Here is a 13,386-nt window from a genome sequence, read left to right as displayed (position 1 = left end):
GCTTTGAGGGAAGCTTTTTCTGCTTCCTCTCCATGGATGCAGAGAGAAATCCTTGAGTTGTAAAGGTTGTCCTTATTTAATTGAAGGATCAATTCTCCTTTGTCCACATCAATCACAGCTCTTGCTGTGGCCAGGAAAGGTCTTCCTAGGATGATGGATTCATCCTCTTCCTTTCCAGTATCTAAGACTACGAAATCAGCAGGGATGTAAAGGCCTTCAACCTTTACTAACATGTCCTCTACTTGTCCATAAGCCTGTTTTCTTGAATTGTCTGCCATCTCTAATGAGATTTTAGCAGCTTGCACCCCATAGATTCCCAGTTTCTCTATTACAGAGAGGGGCATGAGGTTTATTCCTGAACCAAGGTCACACAGAGCCTTAAAGATCATGGTGCCTATGGTACAAGGTATTATGAACTTTTCAGGATCCTGTCTCTTCTGAGGCAATGTCAGTTGATCCAGATCACTTAGTTCATTGATGAACAAGGGAGGTTCATCTTCCCAAGTTTCAATGCCAAATAATTTGGCATTCAGCTTCATGATTGCACCAAGGAACTTGGCAGCTTGCTCTTCAGTGACATCCTCATTCTCTTCAGAAGAGGAATACTCATCAGAGCTCATGAAGGGCATAAGGAGGTTCAATGAAATCTCTATGGTCTCTAGATAAGCCTCAGAGTCCTTTGGTTCCTCAGAGGGAAGCTCCTTATCGATCACTGGACGTCCCAGGAGGTCTTCCTCCTTGGGATTCACGTCCTCTCCTCTCCTCACAGGTTCGGCCATGATGCTTATGTCAATGGCCTTGCACTCTCCTTTTGGATTCTCTTCTGTATTGCTTGGGAGAGTACTAGGAGGGATTTCAGTGATCCTTTTACTCAGCTGGCCTACTTGTGCTTCTAGATTTCTAATGGAAGATCTTGTTTCATTCATGAAACTTACAGTGGCCTTAGATAGATCAGAGACTAAGTTTGCTAAATTAGAAGTATTTTGTTCAGAGTTCTCTGTCTGTTGCTGAGTGGATGATGGAAAAGGTTTATTATTGTTAAACCTGTTTCTTCCACCATTATTAAAGCCTTGTTGAGGCTTTTGATCCTTCCATGAGAAATTTGGATGATTTCTCCATGATGAGTTATAGGTGTTTCCATAAGGTTCACCTAAGTAATTCACCTCTGCTATTGCAGGGTTCTCAGGATCATAAGCTTCTTCTTCATAAGAAGCCTCTTGAGTACTGTTGGATGCAGCTTGCACTCCATTCAGACTCTGAGAAATCATATTGACTTGCTGAGTCAATATTTTGTTCTGAGCCAATATGGCATTCAGAGTATCAATCTCAAGAACTCCCTTCTTCATAGGTGTCCCATTACTCACAGAATTCCTCTCAGAAGTGTACATGAACTGGTTATTAGCAACCATGTCAATGAGTTCTTGAGCTTCTGCAGGCGTTTTCTTTAGGTGAATGGATCCACCTGCAGAAGTATCCAATGACATCTTTGATAGCTCAGATAAACCATCATAGAATATATCCAGGATGGTCCATTCTGAAAGCATGTCAGTAGGACACTTTTTGGTCAGTCCTTTGTATCTCTCCCAAGCTTCATAGAGGGATTCACCATCTTTCTGTCTGAAGGTTTGAACATCAGCTCTAAGCTTGCTCAGCTTTTGAGGAGGAAAGTACTTGGCTAAGAAAGCCGTGACCAGCTTATCTCAAGAGTTCAGACTATCTTTAGGTTGAGAGTCCAACCATATTCTAGCTCTGTCTCTTACAGCAAATGGGAAAAGCATGAGCCTGTAGACTTCAGGATCTACTCCATTAGTCTTAACAGTATCACAGATCTACAAGAATTTAGTTAAGAACTGAAAAGGATCTTCAGATGGAAGTCCATGAAACTTGCAGTTCTGCTGCATCAGAGAAACTAATTGAGGTTTCAGCTCAAAGTTGTTTGCTCCAATGGCAGGAATGAAGATGCTTCTTCCATGTAAATTGGAATTTGGTGCAGTAAAGTCACCAAGCATTCTCCTTGCATTGTTGTTGGGTTCGGCTGCCATCTCCTTTACTTGTTCGAAATTTTCAATCAAGTTGTCTCTGGATTTAGCTTCTCTTAATTTCCTCTTCAGAGTCCTTTCAGGTTCTGGATCAGCTTCAACAAGAATGCCTTTTTCTTTGTCCCTGCTCATAAGAAAGAAAAGAGAAAAAGAAAAGAAGAGGAATCCTCTATGTCACAGTAAAGAGGTTCCTTATTATTAGTAGAAGAAAAGAAGAAGAGAAAAATCTGAACTCAGAAAGAGAGAGAAAGGGTTCGGATTTTTGGTGGGTGAGGGAGAGATGTTAGTAGATAAATAAATAAATAGAATAAGATGAGAGGGAGAAGATTTCGAAAATAATTTTTGAAAAAGAGTTAGTGATTTTTGAAAATAGTTTTTTGAAAAAGGTTAGTAATTTTCGAAAATTTTTAAATCAAAGATTAAAATAATTAATAAAAAAAAAAGAAATTTTGAAAAAGGGGGGAGATATTTTCGAAAATTAGAGAGAGAGAGAGTTAGTTAGATAGTTTTAAAAAAGATAAGAAACAAACAAAAAGTTAGTTAGTTAGTTGAAACAAATTTTGAAAATCAATTTTGAGAAGATAAGAAGATAGGAAGTTAGAAAAGATATTTTGAAAATCAACTTTTTGAAAAAGATAAGATAAGAAGATATTTTTTTGAAAAGATATGATTGAAATTAGTTTTGAAAAAGATTTGATTTTAAAAATTACAATTAATGACTTGATTCACAAGAAATCACAAGATATGATTCTAGAACTCAAAGTTTGAACCTTTCTTAACAAGCAAGTAACAAACTTGAAATTTTTGAATCAAAACATTAATTGGTGATGTTATTTTCGAAAATATGATGTAAAATTAAGAAAAAGATTTTTGAAAAATATTTTTGAAATTTTCGAAAATAACTAAAAAAATGAAAAAGATTTGATTTTTGAAAAAGATTTTGAGAAAGATAAGATTTTCAAATTGAAGATTTGATTTGACTCATAAGAAACAACTTGATTTTAAAAATTTTTGAAAAAGTCAATCCAAATTTTCAAATTTGATGAGAGAGAAAAAGGGAAAGATATTTTTTTGCTTTTTGAATTTTTAATGAAGAGAGAGAAAAACAAGAAAAATGATGCAATGCATGAGAATTTTAGATCAAAACATGTGATGCATGCAAGAATGCTATGAATGTCAAGATGAACACCAAGAACACTATGAATGTTAAGATGAACACCAAGAACATATTTTTGAAAAGTTTTTAATGCAAGGAAAACATGTAAGACACCAAACTTAGAATTCTTTAATGCTTAGACACTAAAAATTCAAGAATGCATATGAAAAACAAGAAAAGACACAAAACATGCAAATGCAAAGATCAAACAAGAAGACTTACCAAGAACAACTTGAAGATCATGAAGAACACTATGAATGCATGAAAATTTTCAAAAAAATGCAAGATGCACATGCAATTGACACCAAACTTATAACATGACACATGACTCAAACAAGAAACACAAAAAAAATATTTTTGATTTTTATGATTTTCTAAATTTTTTTTTTTGGATTTTTCGAAAATTATTTGAAAAAGAAAAATAAGGATTCCAAAATTTTTAATATGAATTCCAAGAATCTTGCATTCTTAGTCTAAAGCTTCAGTCCAGGAATTAGACATGGCTCACTAGCCAGCCAAGCTTTCAATGAAAGCTCCGGTCCAAAACACTAGACATGGCCAATGGCCAGCCAAGCTTCAGCAGATACCTCTCATGCATACAACAGCAAATTTTATTGGTAACAACTAGCTTGCTCTTGTGATGATGATTAGGAAGCCTCAGTCCAAAAGAGTTTAGACATGGCTTTGCAGCCAGCCAGGCTTCACATGCTTCATGAAACACTAGAATTCATTCTTTAAGAATCTTGAAAAAAAAATTTTTTCTAAAACAGGTGAGAAAATTTTGAGATATTTTTGAAAAATTTTTGAAAAGAAAACAAAAAGAAAATTACCTAATCTGAGCAACAAGATGAACCGTCAGTTGTCCAAACTCGAACAATCCCCGGCAACTGCGCCAAAAACTTGGTGCGCAGAAATTGTGATTACACTTTAATTATGTAAAATTCATCGCTCTTTCTTTCCCTGGTAATGGCGCCAAAAACATGATGCCAATACCATGGTTCACAACTTCGCACAACTAACCAGCAAGTGCACTGGGTCGTCCAAGTAATACCTTACGTGAGTAAGGGTCGAATCCCACGGAGATTGTTGGTATGAAGCAAGCTATGGTCACCTTGTAAATCTCAGTCAGGCGGATATAAAATAGTAATGGGGTTTTCGAAATTAATAATAAAACAGGGATAGAAGTACTTATGTAAATCATTAGTGAGAATTTCAGATAAGCAAATAGAGATGCTTTCGTTCCTCTGAACCTCTGCTTTCCTGCTATCTTCATCCAATCAGTCTTACTCCTTTCCATGGCTGGCTTTATGTGATACATCACCATTGTCAATGGCTACTTTCGGTCTTCTCTCGGGAAAATGATCCAAATGCCCTGTCACGGCACGGCTAATCGTCTGGAGGCATCACCCTTGTCAATGGTTTCGTCTTGTCCTTTCAGTGAAAATGGTCAACGCACCCTGTCACGGCACGGCTATTCATCTGTCGGTTCTCGATCATGCTGGAATAGGATTTACTATCCTTTTGCGTCTGTCACTACGCCCGGCAATCGCGAGTTTGAAGCTCGTCACAGTCATTCAATCATTGAATCCTACTCGGAATACCACAGACAAGGTTTAGACCTTCCGGATTCTCTTGAATGCCGCCATCATTCTAGCTTACACCACAAAGATTCCGATTAAGAGATCTAAGAGATACTCATTCAGTCGAAGGTAGAACGGAAGTGGTTGTCAGGCACGCGTTCATAGGGAATGATGATGATTGTCACGTTCATCACATTCAGGTTGAAGTGCAAATGAATATCTTAGAAGCGAAATAAGATGAATTGAATAGAAAATAGTAGTACTTTGCATTAATCTTTGAGGAACAGCAGGGCTCCATACCTTAATCTATGGAGTGTAGAAACTCTACCGTTGAAAATACATAAGTGATAATAGAGTTCATTGGTCTCGGCCCCAGAGGGGAACCGGAATAACCAAGACTGTGAATACAATGATAAAAAGTTCTATTTATAATAAACTAGTCACTAGGGTTTACAGAAGTAAGTAATTGATGCATAAATCCACTTCCGGGGCCCACTTGGTGTGTGCTTGGGCTGAGCTTGAGTGTTGTACGTGTAGAGGTCCTTCTTAGAGTTGAACGCCAGCATTTGTGCCAGTTTGGGCGTTCAACTCTGGTTTTGGATCCTTTTCTGGCGCTGGACGCCAGAATTGGGGAGAGAGCTGGCATTGAACGCCAGTTTGCGTCGTCTATCCTTAGCCAAAGTATAGACTATTATATATTGCTGGAAAGTCCTGGATGTCTACTTTTTAACGCAATTGGAAGCGCGCCATTTTGAGTTCTGTAGCTCCAGAAAATTCATTTTGAGTGTAGGGAGGTCAGAATCCAACAGCATCAGCAGTCCGATTTCTGCTCAAGTCCCTCAATTTCAGCCAGAAAATACCTGAAATCACAGAAAAACACACAAACTCATAGTAAAGTCCAGAAATATGAATTTAACATAAAAACTAATGAAAACATCCCTAAAAGTAACTAGATCCTACTAAAAACATACTAAAAACAATGCCAAAAAGCGTATAAATTATCCGCTCATCAGGTAGGAACTTTTTGGACAGGCCTTATTGAGGCCGGTGTAGTCAATACATATCCTCCATTTTTCATTGTGCTTGTTCACGAGCATAACATTGGCTAGCCATAAGGGTATTTTACTTTGCTTATGAATCTGGCTTCTAACAGCGCTTGATTTTGCTCCTCCACCACTTATGCTCTTTCAGGACTAAGTTTTCGTCATTTCTGCTATACAGGATGTGAACTTTGGTATCCAGCTAATTTGTGGCTCATGAGATCAAGATGGATGCTCGGTATGTTAGAATCTTTCTAGGCAAAAAGGTTGGAATTCTCTTGTAGGATCGGAGTTTGATGAGATCTTATTTTAACTTTTGATCTAAATTGGTCACACATTTGCAGACTTTTTCTCCTATTTGCACCTCTTCGATTTTTCCTTTAGCTAATGTCTCACTTCTTCATGAACTCAGACACTTTTCGAGTTCTATTGAATTAACCTTTTTTCCCTTTGTTCAGCCACGTAGCCTCAAACTTTCATTATAGCATCTTCTAACTAGTTTCTGATCTCCTTTTATAGTTGCTATTCTTTCTGGGGTAGAAAATTTCATACAAAGATAGGGAGTTGACACCACTGCATAAGTCGATTTAAGGTTGACTGACCTATTAGGGCATTGTAGGCTGATGCGACATCTACCATGATGTAGTCTATGCTCAGGGTTCTTCCTTTATTCCCTTTTGTGAAGGTTATTGTAGGCAACTGGGGCACTTCTTCACATTCTCCAACCTAGTAGACTTCCTTCAGATGTCTTTTGAGAGAGGATTTTGTTATCCCTCCCTTGCAAAGCCACCAACGATCATGTAGATGTGTCTCTCAAGGTTCCTTGTTGTTTATCTCATCTTCTCTGTTTCTTCATCCTTTTTCTTTTTGTTGGTTTCATCTGATTTTCCAGTAAGGTATTTATCCAGCTAATCTTTTTTGGCCAATTTTTCAATCACATTTTCAGGTCGTAGCAGTCGTTGGTTGAATGATCATAAATTTTGTGATACTCACAATATTCAGATCGATTTCCCTCTTTCTTACTTCGAATGTGCCTAGGAGGTGGTATCATTTCACTGTGGCAAATTTCTCTATAAACATCAACCAGAGAGACTCGTAGTGGAATATAGGAATAATATCTCCTAGACTTGTCCGAGTTGTATTCTTCTTTTTTCTTGAGCTCCTGCTCTTTTTTCTGAGGCTGGTACTAATTACTTTGTCCTAAGGTAGGTCTTCTCAACATTGTAATTTCCTCCATATTGATATATTTCTCGGCTCGTTCTTGAACCTCATACAGAGAGGTCGGGTGCCTCTTTGAAATGGATTGTGAGAAGGGACTTTTCTTGAGGCCATTAATAAGTCCCATGCACACCTTGTTGAACCTTTCCATATAGACCCTAAGTGATTCGTGGACCTCTTGCTTGACTCCCAAGAGGCTTAGGACATATTTAACCTTGTCTTTCTAGATCAAAAACCTTATGAGAAATAGTCGTCGAAGCAGGTGACCGACCTTGAATGGAGATTGTCAAACCACTTCATGACCACCTTGGTTAAAGTAGTTGGGAAGGTTTTGCATCGAGTCGCATTAGAGGCATCAGCCAAACACACAGATTTTGAAATTACTCAGGTGGTGGCGAGGGTCGGTCATCCTATCATAAAAGGTCCATGTTCGGGCTTTTAAAATTTCTAGGGACTTTAGCTCTCATAATTTCTTTTGAGAATGGATCTTCAGATCCTAAAGGTGTAGCTCTTCGATCAGCTCAAGATCTTCACCCTTTAAGATCAGATTCCAATCTCGGAATCTCTCTAGCTTTTCCTCCAAGTCTCTACGAGCCGTCTTTAGAATGGTTATCCGCCATGGTTGTGTGCTGATTTTCAGGTCCCCGACAACAGCGTCAATAGCAAGGTGTTATTCATATATATTTTATTTTTTATCAAAGATAGAAAGACTCAAACCTGCGACCTCTTATATGAGTGTGAGAAGACTATGTCATTTGAGCTATAACTCATTGGCTAGTTGTTTTTTTTGTTTTTACCAAAGATAGAAGACTCAAACCCGTAACCTCTTAATTGAGTATGGGAAGATTATGTCATTTGAGCTATAACTCATTGACAACTCATTGGCTAGTTGTTATTCATATATATTAAACATATTTTATTAAATTTAATTATTTTAATTGAACGGATAGAATCTCTAAATCACCAAATCAATAACTAGAACGGCTTAAGCTTCAGAATATTGAGTACCCTGGAGAAGAAATGTTTAACTTGTTAAGATAATATTTTACGAACCCTAATTGGCCTGTCCACGCAGCGACGTACGTGGCAAGATCTGGTTGGCTATGCATACATCATGTCCTTATTTTAACATCAACTATTTAAGACTCAAAATTGTAAATACAAATAGATTGAAAAGAAAAAAAAAATTGGAAAATATCCACGGAGCTGGTAGCTACCGACGATCGTCTTTCGGTTCCGATTAGGACCTCACCAACACACAGAGTGGGAGAGAGAGACAGAGAGAGAGAGAGCACTCGCTTGGTAATTCATCTCTTCAACCAACGACTTTTAATTCTTTCAAATTTTAGTTTTTCTTGAATTCCTTTAACGCCGTCTTGATTTGATTCCAAGTTAGGGCTCACGGTAGTGCTGTAATTCATATGCATAAGCCTTTTTTTTATTCTTGTCTTTTCTTTTTTCTTTCTATCGATTTGCCATTGAATATGAAGTTAAGGATCATGCATTCTATTTATCTGCATTTTCTCGTTATCTTCGAATGCCAAATAGTGATTGACTAGCTCACTAATTTATGGATTTTCTATGACACCTCAATTGTTTAATTTAGTTTTCTAGGATAAATTGTATTATTTCGTCTTGTTCATGCTTATTTGTGAAAAATCCAAATGCATATGAAGTCCTAGTTACAGGTTTAATTAGCTAATTTAGGGTTTCAGATTTTAATTAAATGATGGTTTATTGTGCTTTTGTGTAGGGCGGAATGATGAGGCTGAAGACATATGCCGGTCTCAGTTTGATTGCAACCCTGGCTATCACATATCATGCATTTAACAGTAGAGGCCAGTTTTATCCGGCAATGGTGTATCTTTCAACTTCCAAGATCAGCTTAGTGCTTCTTCTCAACATGGGTTTGGTTATTATGTGTATTCTATGGCAGTTGACTAAAAAGGTATTCCTGGGTTCTCTTAGAGAAGCTGAGGTAGAAAGGCTTAACGAGCAATCGTGGAGGGAGGTTATGGAAATCCTCTTTGCCATTACTATTTTTAGGCAGGATTTCTCAGTTACGTTTCTTGCGATGGTCACAGCGCTATTGTTGATTAAAGCTTTGCATTGGTTGGCTCAAAAGAGGGTTGAGTACATTGAGACAACTCCTACGGTGCCCATGTTGTCCCATGTTCGGATTGTATCTTTTATGGGTTTCCTCCTTCTCCTCGATAGCCTATTCTTATACAGTAATCTGAAGCATCTGCTACAAACATGGCAACCGTCAGTTTCGATATTCTTCTCTTTTGAGTAAGCCTTCTTTCTTTTCATTCTCTTGTGCTCAGACAAGTTGCAAAACAAAACATGACTAATGTAAATGCAGAACTATGAATAGTACTCAGCTGAATTTTGGCTTGGATGAGAATTCCTTGACTTAAGAACATGCTCTGTTTCTACCTTGATTCATATTTGAATAAACCCTTGATGTATCAATTTTCTTATTATTGTGGAATCCTTGATTTTTCTTGCAGGACCAAATGCATATCAATAATAAATATAAATGTGAAATTGACCAACTATTTGGATTAATTTTCCATTTCTTGTTTCCATTGTGGTAATAGTGAAATCTCATGTTTCTTTTTGTCATTTCATTTGCCAATTCATTTACAAAATCATGAAACATAGAATTCAAGCCATGGTAATAGGAAATGAAAACGGAAACCAAACTTACCCTATTTCCTGATCTTTGTTTTGTTTTCCTTTTACGTTTTTCCCTGAATATCTATTTCCTGTTATTTGATAAAGCTCTGCATCCTATTTTTGAAATATCATGTAGTTAGCCACTAATATAATTATCAGGTTAGGCTGCGTATATTATACCTTTGGGTGTGGCCTTCTCCCATATCCTGCGTTAGTGCAGGATGCTTGTGCACCGGGCTGCCCTTTTTTATGTAGTTAATTGCAAAAGTTTGATATGATAGATTCTTAAAAATTCTTGATTAAGCTATCTCATTTGCATTCTTGATTTTTAATCTTGTCAAACAAAGGGAATTTTATATGTGATACTCAGTAAATGTTGTTTTTTTTTTATTCATATGAATAAATGTAGTTATATGCCTTGTTTGTGTCTCTGATACATATGATTGCATTAATATTTGAAGCTATGATCTTATGAATCACATGGAAAACACTTGTACTATGCTGTAAAACCACAAATAGGATATATGAAGGAAAAAAAATACTAAATAGGAGTGTGTATGTGAGTTTATTCATATGTGCAGTTTCAGTTGTATTTGTTAGCTGATGTATTCTACTAATATTGTGGCGTAATTATATATAATCACGGTTTTCCTCAACAAATGATCTTTTCTATCTCAGGTACATGATACTGGCAACGACAACAGTGTCGATTTTTGTAAAATATCTTTTCTATGTTAGTGACATGCTCATGGAAGGACAATGGGAAAGGAAACCAGTCTTCACATTCTACTTGGAACTTATCAGGGACTTGCTTCACTTGTCTATGTATCTGTGCTTCTTCCTCGTAATTTTTGTGTAAGTGATCAGCCAACTCCTCTTTCAATATTTATGGGAGCCTTTATATCTATTCAATACAGAAGCCATTTGGTTTGCTCATTTTTTTGTCTCTTTTAATATTTACCAACTAATATTTGGTTTATCTCTCAGAAACTATGGTGTTCCTTTGCACTTAATACGGGAGCTCTATGAGACATTTAGGAACTTCAAAGTCCGTGTTGCAGATTACATACGATATCGTAAGATCACTTCAAATATGAACGACCGTTTTCCAGATGCAACGCCTGAAGAGCTTAATGCGTTAGTTCAAAACCTTACATATCTGCTTACTATTTTGAAGTTTATTGTAATAATTCTTTTCTTGAATGCCTAAGCAGAAGTGATGCAACTTGCATTATCTGTCGTGAAGAGATGACTACTGCCAAGAAACTTATATGTGGACATTTGTTTCATGTTCATTGCCTCCGATCATGGTTGGAGCGGCAACATACTTGCCCTACCTGCAGAGCCCTGGTTGTTCCCCCAGAAAATGGGGCAACAGCAACTGTAGGCCAGCAAGGAGCACAACCAGATGGTCATCGACAGGGTAATCATATAGTATAATAATCACTGATACATAAAACATGTTTGTAATGCGCAGTTGAACTGTTAGTATTCCCAGGAATCCTGTCTGTCTGGAATCAAAAATGGAAAACTAGAGTTCAAAGTTTGATCCATCAAACTAATGCTTATGTGACTTGCACCTTTTAAACAATTGCTATTTGCTAATGCAACATATTCATTTTTTAAACCATCTTCATTATAAACCTTTTAATTATACTTAAGCTCCTTGTTATGAAGTTATATCCATCATTCATGTTCTGTTTAGGTTTCATGTGAAGCTCATAAAGTTACTACTATATATATTTTACATTTCATGGTTTAATTTTTTAACCTTTTTTTGTCTAATTTTATTATTCCTTGTCGAACACAATTTTGCTTACTTCAAGATTAAATAATCATTTTGCTTCGGAACAGGAACAGGGACTAGCACTGGAAGCACAGCTCAAAATGAGGTTGGCAGTGGTGGGGCAATTGATAATTTGAGTCAGCATCAAGCCCGACTTCAAGCTGCAGCTGCAGCAGCAGCTTCAATATATGAGAAGTCTTATGTTTATCCCTCCCCAACATCTTTAGTGTGGTATGAATTGTGTTTAGACAATATCCCTGTTTTTTCTACACCTGCTTAAGAAATCAGTCTTATGCTGTGCATTTTGCTGGTTATTGATAGTTTTGTCCAATAAATACATGAAAAAGTGTGCCCTACTATTTTTTCTTAATTTTTTTATTTCGAGGTCAGTTGTAGTTTATAAAGTGTGTTAATACTGAGGTGTTTTCAATCTCACAGCTCTCCTGGGTACACTCTTCAACCCCCAGTTCAGATGTCTATGGGCAAATCTGTTAACACGGCACTCAATGGAGAACAAGCTTCTGGTGAACAGGCACAACAGCAATTTGTTCTCCCTGGTGGACCAATGATATCCTTTCCTCAAATGGGGCCCTTCCATTTTCTTCCTTCCCAAACACGCGGAGCCCCTGCGAATTATGGAGTGGAGTTTGGAGTTGACCCAAATATGCCAAGCTCTCACCTGGAAGCTCATAGAAAACTACTTCAATATCAGATTGAGGTACAGTTGTTTCTCTCTTTAAATCAACATCACATTGTAAGCAGTATGTGTAATCTTCGTGTACTTTTTCGTGAATATATAAATAAAATAAAATGAAATGAAATAAGTAAAATTAATTTTGATGATTATAGTGACCATAGAATGAATTTCTTTTCTCACTCTGCTGTCGCCTTAAGAAGTTACATTAAGCACTTGTCATAGCAAATAAACCCAAACAAATTGGTGATATTTGAGTCACATTTTAAGATTTCATGGATATCCCTGGATGGCATGTAGTATCCACATTAATTCATTCTGGGATACCCAAAATGTGGAGTCCAACCACGTGGTATCATATTGTTAACCCATGAAATCAATCTTACTAACTCAGATTTTTCTACCCTTGCTTTTTAACAGATTCTGCAAAATCAGCTCAAGCTTTTGCAGAGGACAAAGGTTGAAACAGGTGTAGATGAGGGTACATCTTCATCATCCACATCGACAGCAGATAGCAGAGGCAAGCAAATAGCATCGAGTCATGAGATTCATCGTGAAAAAGAATAACTTCATCCCCTTATTTCTGGTTTGAACCATGATGATGCTGTCAAATGTAGATATAGGGAGAAAAAAAAAATCACAGCATTGCTTGACCTGAATTTGACTGATATATGCTGTTCAGGGCGATATACTAATTTGTGAATGCACAGTCCCCCCTCAAATTGTTACATTTAGCCCCCTTTTTGTTATGGGGAGATGCACGCTTGTACTAGCTTTTGGAAAATCATACACTTTATTATATGATGAATGTCTTTACTCCTAACTTGTCAATTATTGTTATTATTATATTTTGTTGTACATGGAAGTAACAGGGATTAATTTAATATTTTCACCTCTCCCCAGGTCCCTGGTGATTTATCTCTGCATGTTTCGTAGAGTATACACTTTTTGGTTCGCGCAAGTTCTTAAATGCGCAACAATTGGTTAAGAATTTTAGGGACCTTTTGATTCAGATCGTGGTATTTTGAAATAAAACTAAACGGCATCAATTCATTGTTTTTGAACACATCAAATAATTAAGGTAGGAATACGCCCTGAACATGACTCTAATGAAGTTGGACTATTTGAGCTACTGTTGGGTAGTGTTTGTTTTCCAAGTCTGAAGGAATGAGACTTGGTATTGGGTTTGGT

At 37.0% G+C, this 13,386-nt stretch overlaps 1 protein-coding gene and 1 non-coding gene across 3 annotated transcripts; both read left to right on the top strand.

Moving 5' to 3' along the window:
- The first annotated feature begins 1,538 nt into the window (after window positions 1-1,538).
- LOC112724179 (small nucleolar RNA R71) lies at window positions 1,539-1,646 on the top strand. Its single transcript, XR_003163355.1, has one exon. It is a non-coding gene; the product is annotated as a small nucleolar RNA R71 (small nucleolar RNA).
- A 6,391-nt stretch (window positions 1,647-8,037) lies between these two features.
- Window positions 8,038-13,018, top strand: LOC112720587 (ERAD-associated E3 ubiquitin-protein ligase HRD1B). 2 transcript variants are annotated; one of them, XM_025771572.3, is made up of 8 exons: window positions 8,038-8,335; window positions 8,787-9,325; window positions 10,394-10,570; window positions 10,703-10,852; window positions 10,930-11,138; window positions 11,570-11,732; window positions 11,940-12,219; window positions 12,616-13,018. In XM_025771572.3, exons 2-8 carry the CDS (start codon window positions 8,793-8,795, stop codon window positions 12,760-12,762), a joined length of 1,659 nt encoding a protein of 552 aa, XP_025627357.1. In that variant the 5' UTR covers window positions 8,038-8,335; window positions 8,787-8,792; the 3' UTR covers window positions 12,763-13,018. The 2 variants fall into 2 exon arrangements, with proteins under 2 accessions (XP_025627357.1, XP_025627358.1); XM_025771573.3 differs by having other exon boundaries at window positions 8,080-8,335; window positions 11,576-11,732.
- Window positions 13,019-13,386: the final 368 nt, after the last annotated feature.

Source organism: Arachis hypogaea, chromosome 11 (genome assembly GCF_003086295.3).
Source record: "Arachis hypogaea cultivar Tifrunner chromosome 11, arahy.Tifrunner.gnm2.J5K5, whole genome shotgun sequence".
Lineage (NCBI taxonomy): Eukaryota > Viridiplantae > Streptophyta > Magnoliopsida > Fabales > Fabaceae > Arachis > Arachis hypogaea.
This window is presented reverse-complemented; position numbering and strand designations above follow the sequence as displayed.